The sequence below is a fragment of the Gorilla gorilla genome, chromosome 4 (genome assembly GCF_029281585.2).
Source record: "Gorilla gorilla gorilla isolate KB3781 chromosome 4, NHGRI_mGorGor1-v2.1_pri, whole genome shotgun sequence".
NCBI classification, from domain to species: Eukaryota; Metazoa; Chordata; class Mammalia; order Primates; family Hominidae; genus Gorilla; species Gorilla gorilla.
The window spans coordinates 28,092,466-28,105,286 of NC_073228.2; the positions used below are offsets into that span (position 1 = coordinate 28,092,466).

At 52.5% G+C, this 12,821-nt stretch overlaps 2 protein-coding genes across 2 annotated transcripts; both read left to right on the forward strand.

Moving 5' to 3' along the window:
• Positions 1 to 2,451: 2,451 nt before the first annotated feature.
• GH1 (growth hormone 1) lies at positions 2,452 to 4,828 on the forward strand. Its single transcript, XM_031011112.2, has 5 exons — positions 2,452 to 2,503; positions 3,525 to 3,685; positions 3,895 to 4,014; positions 4,107 to 4,271; positions 4,525 to 4,828. The coding sequence occupies exons 1-5, from the start codon at positions 2,452 to 2,454 to the stop codon at positions 4,720 to 4,722; spliced, it is 696 nt and encodes a 231-aa protein (XP_030866972.1). The 3' UTR covers positions 4,723 to 4,828.
• A 2,832-nt stretch (positions 4,829 to 7,660) lies between these two features.
• LOC101126984 (chorionic somatomammotropin hormone 1) lies at positions 7,661 to 12,358 on the forward strand. The gene is made up of 6 exons (XM_063705962.1): positions 7,661 to 7,672; positions 8,182 to 8,249; positions 11,033 to 11,204; positions 11,429 to 11,548; positions 11,641 to 11,805; positions 12,059 to 12,358. Exons 1-6 carry the CDS (start codon positions 7,661 to 7,663, stop codon positions 12,254 to 12,256), a joined length of 735 nt encoding a protein of 244 aa, XP_063562032.1. The 3' UTR covers positions 12,257 to 12,358.
• The last annotated feature ends 463 nt before the right edge of the window (positions 12,359 to 12,821 follow it).

The following is a 12,821-nucleotide window of genomic DNA, read 5'->3' on the forward strand; positions in this document are numbered from 1 at the left end:
CCGAGTAATTGACTCGGTAGCAAACTCAGAGAGAGGACATTAGAAGCCAAAAGGAGGTAGAGTATGTCCCAGTACAATAACCAGCCTCTGATCTCAAGGAAGAAAGAACAGAGCTGCAGGTGAGAAGTGTGTGCCTCAAATCACCAAAGTGGGAGTGGAAGGAGCACCCACCAGTCCCTCGGAGGCGATCCCTAAGACCGGTGAGAATGGCTTCGAAAAATGTCCTCAACCCCACAGTCCTGAACCTAACAGGAGATCTCGAAGCCTGAAAGACACCACTTTAGGATCAACAGCAGATTGTGACTTTCCACAGCAGGCACACAGAACCCTAGAGTTAGTCGAGGTTGGACATAGGAAGGGCTTCCAAACACACAGAGAAATTCATGGATCCTAAATTATAAAGGGAGGTTCCTTAAAAGAACCAAGATGATTCTGAGATTTATCCTGAGCTTTTTTTTTTTTTTTTGGATGCAGAGTCTCGCTCTGTCGCCCAGGCTGGAGTGCAGTGGTGTGATCTCGGCTAACTGCAACCTATACCTCGCGAGTTCAAGCAATTCCCTGCCTCAGCCTCCTGAATAGCTAGGATTACAGGCGCCTGCCACCACACCTGGCTAATTTTTGTATTTTTAGTAGAGACAGGATTTCACCATCTTGGCCAGGCTGGTCTTGAACTCCTGACCTCATGATCTACCCACCTTGGCCTCCCAAAGTGGTGGGATTACAGGCGTGCGCCCAACTTTTCCTGAGCCTTTTGAGGCTGACACCAGAGGTGCGAAGCCCAGCCTCTCCCCACTGGCCATGTAGGGAGAGGCTCCAGCCTGCAGCAGCCAGGGATCTGGCCTCAAGTGATGCCCCAACAGTGGGCAACTTCCCAGTACTGTTAGGAGAATCCCAAGTCTAATTCAAAGTTGATTTTTTACTAGCAATGAATGATAGACATGGTCTCCATTGCTCAAGGCTCTGGGAAGATCTAGACTAGAGAAAACGATCACCGACTTCTACTCACACCTGTGGGCCTCAGTTCTTCCCTCTGGTCCATGGTTACCATGGTAACCCCTTGTAAAGGTGTTTCCCCAGGGGTCCCTAGAGTCCTCTGAGTCACCATAATTCTGGGTCAACAGAAATGGAGAGGTGAGAGGAGACACTCCCCTGCCCTGACTGGTCCCACGTGTTACTGGCAGTAACCTGTCTGGGGAGCCTCGCCACCCCTGTGTCCACCTGCAGAGTTATGCAGTGGTCCCCAACTAGGGCCCCTGCCACCCTCTTTCCTAAGGGAGGCTGGAGACTTCTTCCATGGCCGAAAATCCACATCTAAGTCCCCAGCACTAGCAAAAAGGCCCTGTCATGGGGGCTCCCTGCCCCAGTTGACATTGGAGGAACATGGAAGAAGCTAAAATAACTAAATAACTCAGTAGCATCACACTACCTGCTCTGGAGAAAAAAAAAATTTAATATTATTATTTTTTGTTTTTTGAGATGGAGTTCTGCTCTGCTGCCCAGGCTGGAGTGCAGTGGCGCAATCTTGGCTCACGGCAACCTCTGCCTCCTGGGTTCAAGTGATTCTCCCGCCTCAGCCTCCCGAGTAGTTGGGATTACAGGCTCACGACACCATGCCCAGCTAATTTTTGTACTTTTAGTAGAGATGGAGTTTTGCCATGTTGGCTAGTCTGGCCTTGAACTCCTGACCTCAAGTGGTCCACCCACCTCAAGCCACCCAAAGTTTGGGGATTACAAGCGTGAGCCACCGTGCCCGGCCTGGAGAAAGGACTTTAAATGACGCAATGTAGGAAGAGCAAGGTTGTGGAGATCTGCTGCCCTGGCTGAGGTAGCTCATGCAATCAGTATCTCTGAGCCTCAGTCTCTTGATCTGTGAAATCGGATGAAAATAATACCTCCTTCACAAGACAAGTGGCAGGTCAGACGTGAGAATGCACAGGCAGGCCCTCGGCTACTGGAAAAGCTCTATACAGATCTGAAAAGGAGGAGGAGAAAAAAGAGGAGGGGCTTCCATGGCTGGACAGGGCATCTTTCTTTTTCTTTTCCTTTTTTTTTTTTTTTTGGAGGTGGAGTCTTGCTCTGTTGCCAAGGTTGGAGTGCAGCGGCACGCGATCTCCGCTCACTGCAAGCTCCGCCTCCCGGATTCACGCCATTCTCCTGCCTCAGCCTCCCGAGTAGCTGGGAATACAGGCGCCCGCCACCACGCCCAGCTGATTTTTTTGCATTTTTAGTAGAGAGTGGATTTCACCTGGTTAGCCAAGATGGTCTTGATCTCCTGACCTCGTGATCCGCCCGCCTCGGCCTCCCAAAGTGCTGGGATTACAGGCATGAGCCACCGCGCCCAGCCTGATAGGGCATCTTTCGGCGTGATGTGTTCTGAGTTACAAAGCTGGGAAGAGACTCAAATCTTCAAGAGCTCTTCTAACTTTGAGATTCTCTGATGGTTTCAGGTCTATGGGAGGAAGAACTTGTGGTCCGTGTCTGCTCCCGGGATTTCTGTTTCTTGGTTTGTGTCTCTGCTGCAAGTCCAAGGAGCTGGGGCAATACCTTGAGTCTGGGTTCTTCGTCCCCAGGGACCTGGGGGAGCCCCCGCAATGCTCAGGGAAAGGGGAGAGCAAAGTGTGGGGTTGGTTCTCTCTAGTGGTCAGTGTTGGAACTGCATCCAGCTGACTCAGGCTGACCCAGGAGTCATCAGCAGAAGTGGAATTCAGGACTGAATCGTGCTCACAACCCCCACAATCTATTGGCTGTGCTTGGCCCCTTTTCCCAACACACACATTCTGTCTGGTGGGTGGAGGTTAAACATGCGGGGAGGAGGAAAGGGATAGGATAGAGAGTGGAATGGGGTCGGTAGGGGTCTCAAGGACTGGCTATCCTGACATCCTTCCCCGCGTTCAGGTTGGCCACCATGGCCTGCTGCCAGAGGGCACCCACGTGACCCTTAAAGAGAGGACAAGTTGGGTGGTATCTCTGGCTGACACTCTGTGCACAACCCTCACAACGCTGGTGACGGTGGGAAGGGAAAGATGACAAGCCAGGGGGCATGATCCCAGCATGTGTGGGAGGAGCTTCTAAATTATCCATTAGCACAAGCCCGTCAGTGGCCCCATGCATAAATGTACACAGAAACAGGTGGGGGCAACAGTGGGAGAGAAGGGGCCAGGGTATAAAAAGGGCCCACAAGAGACCAGCTCAAGGATCCCAAGACCCAATTCCCGGAACCACTCAGGGTCCTGTGGACAGCTCACCTAGCTGCAATGGCTGCAGGTAAGCGCCCCTAAAATCCCTTTGGGCACAACGTGTCCTGAGGGGAGAGGCGGCGCCCTGTAGATGGGACGGGGGCACTAACCTTCAGGTTTGGGGCTTCTGAATGTGAGTATCGCCATCTAAGCCCAGTATTTGGCCAATCTCAGAAAGCTCCTGGTCCCTGGAGGGATGGAGAGAGAAAAACAAACAGCTCCTGGAGCAGGGAGAGTGCTGGCCTCTTGCTCTCCGGCTCCCTCTGTTGCCCTCTGGTTTCTCCCCAGGCTCCCGGACGTCCCTGCTCCTGGCTTTTGGCCTGCTCTGCCTGCCCTGGCTTCAAGAGGGCAGTGCCTTCCCAACCATTCCCTTATCCAGGCTTTTTGACAATGCTATGCTCCGCGCCCATCGCCTGCACCAGCTGGCCTTTGACACCTACCAGGAGTTTGTAAGCTCTTGGGGAATGGGTGCACATCAGGGGTGGCAGGAAGGGGTGACTTTCCCCCGCTGGGAAATAAGAGGAGGAGACTAAGGAGCTCAGGGTTTTTCCCGAAGCGAAAATGCAGGCAGATGAGCACACGCTGAGTGAGGTTCCCAGAAAAGTAACAATGGGAGCTGGTCTCCAGCGTAGACCTTGGTGGGCGGTCCTTCTCCTAGGAAGAAGCCTATATCCCAAAGGAACAGAAGTATTCATTCCTGCAGAACCCCCAGACCTCCCTCTGCTTCTCAGAGTCTATTCCGACACCCTCCAACAGGGAGGAAACGCAGCAGAAATCCGTGAGTGGATGCCTTCTCCCCAGGCGGGGATGGGGGAGACCTGTGGTCAGAGCCCCCGGGCAGCACAGCCACTGCCGGTCCTTCCCCTGCAGAACCTAGAGCTGCTCCGCATCTCCCTGCTGCTCATCCAGTCGTGGCTGGAGCCCGTGCAGTTCCTCAGGAGTGTCTTCGCCAACAGCCTGGTGTATGGCGCCTCGGACAGCAACGTCTATGACCTCCTAAAGGACCTAGAGGAAGGCATCCAAACGCTGATGGGGGTGAGGGTGGCGCCAGGGGTCCCCAATCCTGGACCCCCACTGACTTTGAGAGCTGTGTTAGAGAAACACTGCTGCCCTCTTTTTAGCAGTCAGGCGCTGACCCAAGAGAACTCACCTTATTCTTCATTTCCCCTCGTGAATCCTCCAGGCCTTTCTCTACACCCTGAAGGGGAGGGAGGAAAATGGATGAATGAGAGAGGGAGGGAACAGCGCCCAAGCGCTTGGCCTCTCCTTCTCTTCCTTCACTTTGCAGAGGCTGGAAGATGGCAGCCCCCGGACTGGGCAGATCTTCAAGCAGACCTACAGCAAGTTCGACACAAACTCACACAACGATGACGCACTACTCAAGAACTACGGGCTGCTCTACTGCTTCAGGAAGGACATGGACAAGGTTGAGACATTCCTGCGCATCGTGCAGTGCCGCTCTGTGGAGGGCAGCTGTGGCTTCTAGCTGCCCGGGTGGCATCCCTGTGACCCCTCCCCAGTGCCTCTCCTGGCCCTGGAAGTTGCCACTCCAGTGCCCACCAGCCTTGTCCTAATAAAATTAAGTTGCATCATTTTGTCTGACTAGGTGTCCTTCTATAATATTATGGGGTGGAGGGGGGTGGTATAGAGCAAGGGGCAAGTTGGGAAGACAACCTGTAGGGCCTGCAGGGTCTATTGGGAACCAGGCTGGAGTGCAGTGGCACAATCTTGGCTCACTGCAATCTCCGCCTCCTGGGTTCAAGCGATTCTCCTGCCTCAGCCTCTCAAGTAGCTGGGATTACAAGCGCCCACTACCAGGCTCCGCTAATTTTTGTTTTTTTGGTAGAGACGGGGTTTCACCATATTGGCCAGGCTGGTCTCCAACTCCTAATCTCAGGTGATCTACCCACCTTGGCCTCCCAAATTGCTGGGATTACAGGCGTGAACCACTGCTCCCTTCCCTGTCCGTCTGATTTTAAAATAACTATACCAGCAGGAGGACGTCCAGACACAGCATAGGCTACCTGGCCATGCCCAACCGGTTGGACATTTGAGTTGTTTGCTTGGCACTGTCCTCTCATGCGTTGGGTCCACTCAGTAGATGCCTGTTGAATTCCTGGGCCTGGGGCTGTGCCAGCTGCCTCGTCCCGTCACCTTCTGGCTTCTTCTCTCCCTTCATATCTTAGCTGTTTTCCTCATGAGAATGTTCCCAATTCGAAATTTCTATTTAACCATTATATATTTACTTGTTTGCTATTATCTCTGCCCCCAGTAGATTGTTAGCTCCAGAAGAGAAAGGATCATGTCTTTTGTTTATCTAGATATGCCCATCTGCCTGGTACAATCTCTGGCACATGTTATAGGCAACAACTACTTGTGGAATTGGTGAATGCATGAATAGAAGAATGAGTGAATGAATGAATAGACAAAAGGCAGAAATCCAGCCTCAAAGAGCTTACAGTCTGGTAACAGGAATAGAATGTCTGCAAATAGCCACAGAACAGGTCAAAGGAAGGAGAGGCTATTTCCAGCTGAGGGCACCCCATCAGCAAAGCACCCCAGACTTCCTACAACTACTAGACACATCTCGATGCTTTTCACTTCTCTATCAATGGATCGTCTCCCTGGAGAATAATCCACAAAGTGAAATTACTTAGCACGTCCAGTTAGGTAAATCATTGTGTACTTCTTGGTTGTTCAGAGATCATCAACCAGTGCAAACAATCCCCCCATCAATACACAGCAGTGCCTGCCCCTCTCCTCCCGAGGTCTTCCGAGGCCCCTCCTCCGTGCCTGAACCCCCTGGACATATCATATGGCAAACTGAAGGGTCCAACGAGATATGGGAAGTGAAACATGACGTACACTGAAACGTGCAATACAGATATGCAGCATGAAGTGCCTCGGTTCACTAACCCGAGCTACGCTGGGTGCTTCTTTTCTACCACTTTCCTTAATGCCTACGGACACCTCATTCTGTAGCTGAAGTTCCTTGTGTTCAATTCCCCCCATCTTCATTGAACATCCTCTGTGCAGGGACTTGACCCCTGTCCTGCTAGCTTTGCACTGAGGCAAGTTCTGTCTATGCCTTGTAGTATTACCATCTTTACTAGATGAGGTTTCTAAAGAGCTTGGCATGGAAGGAAAGCTGGGGGGGCCTTAGAAGCCATCACTTAGGAACTGGGAGAGCTCCAGGCAAGCCACCTTATCTCTTTGGGCCTCAGTATCCTCACTCACATCCCTATGGTCAGTAGAGTGCCAAGCACATGGTGGACACGCAGAAGTATTGATCATCTTCCTCACCTCCCCTAGGAGAGCCCTTGGGAATCCCCACATAATATTCTCTGAAGACCTCAATCCAATGAGCCGAGTAATTGACTCGGTAGCAAACTCATAGAGAGGACATTAGAAGCCAAAAGAGGTAGAGTATGTCCCAGTACAATAACCAGCCTCTGATCTCAAGAAAGAAAGAACAGAGCTGCAGGTGAGAAGTGTGTGCCTCAAATCACCAAAGTGGGAGTGGAAGGAGCACCCACCAGTCCCTCGGAGGCGATCCCTAAGACCGGTGAGAATGGCTTCGAAAAATGTGATCGTCCTCAACCCCACAGTCTTGAACCTAACAGGAGATCTCGAAGCCTGAAAGACACCACTTTAGGATCAACAGCAGATTGTGACTTTCCACAGCAGGCACACAGAACCCTAGAGTTAGTCGAGGTTGGACATAGGAAGGGCTTCCAAACACACAGAGAAATTCATGGATCCTAAATTATAAAGGGAGGTTCTTTAAAAGAACCAAGATGATTGTGAGATTACATGAGTTTTTTTGTTTATCTTGATACAGAGTCTCGCTCTATTGCCCAGGCAGGAGTGCAGTGGCATGATCTCGGCTTGCTACAACCTCCACCTCCCGGGTTCAAGCAATTCCCTGCCACAGCCACCTGAGTAGCTGGGATTACAGGCACCTACCACCATGCACAGCTAATTTTTCTATTTCTAGTAGAGACGGGATTTCGCCATCTTGACCAGGTTGGTCTTGAACTCCTGACCTAATGGTCCACCCACCTTGGCCTCCCAAAGTGGTGGGATTACAGGCATGAGCCACAGCGCCCGGCCTATTCTGAGCCTTTTGAAGCTGACGCCAGAGGTGCAAAGCCCAGCCTCTCCCCACTGGCCATGTGGAGGCTCTTGCTGGGTAGTCTCTCAGCCTGCAGGAGCCAAGGATCTGGACCCAAGTGATGCCCCAACAGTGGGCGACTTCCCAGTACTGTTAGGAGAATCCCAAGTCTAATTCAAAGTTGATTTTTTACTAGCAATGAATGATAGACATGGTCTCCATTGCTCAAGGCTCTGGGAAGATCTAGACTAGAGAAAATGATCATCGACTTCTACCCACACCTGTGGGCCTCAGTTCTTCCCTCTGGTCCATGGCTGCCATGGTAACCCCTTATAAAGGTATTTCCCCAGGGTCCCTAGAGTCCTCTGAGTCACCATAATTCTGGGGTCAACAGAAGTGGAGAGGTGAGAGGAGACACTCCCCTGCCCTGGCTGGTCCCACATGTTCCTGGCAGTAACCTGTCTGGGGAGACTCGCCACCTCTGTGCCCACCTGCGGAGTTATGCAGTGGTCCCCAACTAGGGCCCCTGCCACCCTCTTTCCTAAAGGAGGCTGGAGACTTCTTCCATGGCCGAAAATCCACATCTAAGTCCCCAGCACTGGCTAAAAGGCCCTGTCATGGGGGCTCCCTGTCCCAGCTGACATTGGAGGAAGAATGGTGGGGGAGGCAGAAAGCTACATGGAGCTCAGGGACCCTCTTCCATTCCCACCTGGCTCCTCCTCTTTGCTGGTGCTGGAAGGAGCAGGGGAAAGTGGTGACTCCACCCTCCCTTGGCCCCATATTTCTCGGAGCTGGTATCATCGATGACACCCCTCTTGGATCCTCCTACAGGCCTGCCTGGAGAACAGCTCACAGCACAGTGCCCTCCCAGCAGATGATGAGTCTGGGGTGCTGGTCCGGTAATGCTTCAGGAGTGATGGCAGAAAAAGGAGCTCTGTCTTCTGTTCTGAAAGTGGGGAGATGGCAGGGCCCCAGCATTCACATCCTAGGCCACAGGGGTGTGGGTGTTCAATGTTGGTTGCCAACACCACCGCCAACCACTTCTAGAAGCATTTGCTTGTTAGTTGCTTGTGTTTCTACAGAGTCAAGTGCTAGATGCTCTTAAACTCAGGGTGGGGGAAGATTTCACCACTGGAGAGGGTGTTCTTTCCTGCTCTTATCCCTGGGGGCATCTGATGCTTGTGACCTCCAGATGATATTGAAATAGCCCCAACCCTGGGCACCAGGAGACAGGAGGCTCAGTCCTGGCCTTCTCCGCCTCCGCCTTGTCCTGCTGTGAGCTTTCCACAAGGCACCCCATGCCACTGGGCCATTCTCACCTGGGAATTGAGAAAGAACAATCTGCCCCTTATGGAAAGACAAAATGAGGCAAAGGGCCCCTTGTGTTGGGGGCAGGATCCCTGCACTCAGAGGGATTTAGAAGCTGAAATAACTGGGTTGGGGGCGGTGACTCACGCCAGTAATCTAAGTATTTTGAGAGGCCAGGGAGGGTGGATCACATAAAGTCAACAGTTCAAGAGCAGCCTGGCTAACATAGTGAAACCCCATCTCTACTAAAAAAGTACAAAATTTAGCCTGGCATGGTGGTGGGCGACTGTAATCCCAGCTACTAAACAGGATGAGGCAGGAGAATCACTGGAACCCAGGAGGTGGAGGTTGCTGTGAGGCAACATCATGCCACTGCACTCCAGCCTGGGTGACAGAATGAGACTCCATCTGAAAAAAAAGAAAGAAAGAGAGAGAGAGAGACAAAGAGGAAAGAAAGAAAGAATGAAAGAAAGGAAAGGAAAGGAAAGAAGGAAGGAAAGAAAGAAAGAAAGAAAGAAAGAAAGAAAGAAAGAAAGAAAGAAAGAAAGAAAAAGAAACTAAAATAACTAAATAACTGAGTAACACCACACTACCTGTTCTGGAGAAAGGACTTTTTTCTTGTTGTTGTGGTTGTTGAAATGGAGTCTCACTCTGTCGCCCAGGCTGGAGTGCAGTGGCGCGATCTTGGCTCATGGCAACCTCTGCCTCCTGGATTCAAGTGATTCTACCACCTCACCCTCCTGAGTAACTGAGATTACAGGCTTGCGCCACCAGGCCCAGCTGCTTTTCTATTTTTAGTAGAGATGGTGTTTTGCCATGTTGGTTAGTCTGGCCTTGAACTCCTGACCTCAAGTGATCCACCCACCTCAGCCTCCCAAAGTGCTGCAATTACAGGCATGAGCCACCGTGCCCGGCCTGGAGAAAGGACTTTAAATGACACAATGTGGGAAGAGCAAGGTTGTGGAGATCTGCTGCCCTGGCTGAGGTAGCTCATGCAATCAGTCTCTCTGAGCCTCAGTCTCCCGATCTGTGAAATGGGATGATAATCATACCTCCTACACAAGACAAGTGGCAGGTCAGACGTGAGAATGCACAGGCAGGCCCTTGGCAACTGGATAAGCTCTACACAGGTCTGGAAAGGAGGAAGAGACAAAAGAGGACGGGCTTCCATGGCTGGATAGGGCGTCTTTCGGCGTGATGTGTTCTGAGTTACAAAGCTGGGGAAGAGACTCAAATCTTCAAGAGCTCTTTTAACTTTGAGATTCTCTGATGGTTTCAGGGCTATGGGAGGAAGCGCTTGTGGTCCGTGTCTGTTCCCAGGATTTAGGTTTCTTGGTTTGTATCTCTGCTGCAGGTCCAGGGAGCTGGGGCAATACCTTGAGAGTCTGAGTTCTTCGTCCCCAGGGACCTGGGGGAGCGCCCCACCCAACCTCCCCTCCGCCCCGCCCCAAGGCTCAGGGAAAGGGGAGAGCAAAGTGTGGGGTTGGTTCCCTCTAGTGGTCGGTGTTAGCACTGCATCCAGCTGACTCAGGTGGGCCCAGGAGTCATCAGCAGAAGTGGAATTCAGGACTGAATCGTGCTCACAACCCCCACAATCTATTGGCTGTGCTTGGCCCCTTTTCCCAACACACACATTCTGTCTGGTGGGTGGAGGTTAAACATGCGGGGAGGAGGAAACGAATAGGATAGAGAGTGGGATGTGGTCGGTAGGGGTCTCTAGGACTGGCTATCCTGACATCCTTCCCCGCGTTCAGGTTGGCCACCATGGCCTGCTGCCAGAGGGCACCCACCTGCCCCTTAAAGAGAGGACAAGTTGGGTGGAGTCTGTGGCTGACACTCTGTGCACAACCCTCACAACGCTGGTGACTGTGGGAAGGGAAAGATGACAAGCCAGGGGGCATGATCCCAGCATGTGTGGGAGGAGCTTCTAAATTATCCGTTAGCACAAGCCCGTCAGTGGCCCCATGCATAAACGTTCACAGAAACAGGTGGGGGCAACAGCGAGAGAGAAGGGGCCAGGGTATAAAAAGGGCCCACAAGAGACCAGCTCCAGGATCCCAAGGCCCAACTCCCCGAACCACTCAGGGTCCTGTGGACAGCTCACCTAGCCGCAATGGCTGCAGGTAAGCGCCCCTAAAATCCCTTTGGGCACAACGTGTCCTGAGGGGAGAGGCGGCGCCCTGCAGATGGGACGGGGGCACTAACCTCAGGTTTGGGGCTTCTGAATGTGAATATCGCCATCTAAGGCCAGATATTTGGCAAATCTCTGAATGTTCCTGGTCCCTGGAGGGATGGAGAGAGAGAAAAAGAAAACAGCTCCTGGAACAGGGAGAGTGCTGGCCTCTTGCTCTGCGGCTCCCTTCTTGCCCTCCAGTTTCGCCCCAGGCTCCCGGACATCCCTGCTCCTGGCTTTTGCCCTGCTCTGCCTGCCCTGGCTTCAAGAGGCTGGTGCCGTCCAAACCGTTCCCTTATCCAGGCTTTTTAAAGAGGCTGTGCTCCAAGCCCATCGCGTACACCAGCTGGCCATTGACACCTACCAGGAGTTTGTAAGTTCTTGGGGAATGGGTGCGGGTCAGGGGTGGCAAGAAGGGGTGACTTTCCCCCACTGGGGAAGTAATGGGAGGAGACTAAGGAGCTCAGGGTTGTTTTCTGAAGCGAAAATGCAGGCAGATGAGCATAGGCCGAGCCAGGTTCCCAGAAAAGTAACTGTGGGAGCTGGTCTCCAGCATAGAAAGCAGTGGTCCTTCTTGGTGGGGGGTCCTTCTCCTAGGAAGAAGCCTATATCCCAAAGGACCAGAAGTATTCATTCCTGCATAACTCCCAGACCTCCTTCTGCTTCTCAGACTCTATTCCGACACCCTCCAACATGGAGGAAACGCAGCAGAAATCCGTGAGTGGCTGCCGTCTCCCCAGGTGGGGATGGGGGAGACCTGTGGTCAGAGCCCCCGGGCAGCACAGCCACTGCCGGTCCTTCCCCTGCAGAACTTAGGGCTGCTCCACATCTCCCTGCTGCTCATCGAGTCGTGGCTGGAGCCCATGAGGTTCCTCAGGAGTATCTTCACCAACAACCTGGTGTATGACACCTCGGACAGCGATGACTATCACCTCCTAAAGGACCTAGAGGAAGGCATCCAAACGCTGATGGGGGTGAGGGTGGCACCAGGGGTCCCCAATCCTGGAACCCCACTGGCTTCGAGGGCTGGGGGAGAGAAACACTGCTGCCCTCTTTTTAGCAGTCAGGCGCTGACCCAAGAGAACTCACCTTATTCTTCATTTCGCCTGGTGAATCCTCCAGGCCTTTCTCTACACCCTGAAGGGGAGGGAGGAAAATGGATGAATGAGAGAGGGAGGGAACAGCGCCCAAGCGCTTGGCCTCTCCTTCTCTTCCTTCACTTTGCAGAGGCTGGAAGACGGCAGCCGCCGGACTGGGCAGATCCTCAAGCAGACCTACAGCAAGTTTGACACAAACTCGCACAACCATGACGCACTGCTCAAGAACTATGGGCTGCTCCACTGCTTCAGGAAGGACATGGACAAGGTTGAGACATTCCTGCGCATGGTGCAGTGCCGCTTTGTGGAGGGCAGCTGTGGCTTCTAGAGGCCCGCATGGCATCCTGTGACCCCTCCCCAGTGCCTCTCCTGGCCCTGAAGGTGCCACTCCAGTGCCCACCAGCCTTGTCCTAATAAAATTAAGTTGTATCATTTTGTCTGACTAGGTGTCCTTCTATAATATTATTGGGTGGAAGGTGATGGTATGGAGCAAAGGGTAGGTGGGAAGACAACCTGGAGGGCCTTCAGGGTCTATTGGGAACTAGGCCGCTGAAATATAAGAGGTTTGGCTGTTCCTGGGCCAGAAAAAGGCGCTGACACATCACTGCTGTCTATTACTCACTAAGGCCATTCCACCAGCTCAGTGGTCCCAGCTTGCTGGTCATAGCTCATTGGTCATCCCAGAGATGACCCGAAGGCATTTCTTCCTCCCCCACCATCACCAGCAACACCAAACCTAGCCCCCCAGGAGTGGGAAGAAATGAAAACAAGATGGCCTATTAAGTGCAGAGGCAAAAACTCCCCAACAGGTGAGGAAACAATGGCATAGAATTACTTGGGTTCAGAAGAGTTTTAAGATGAATATTCCTTAAGCCCAACTACTCTTGGGAAAT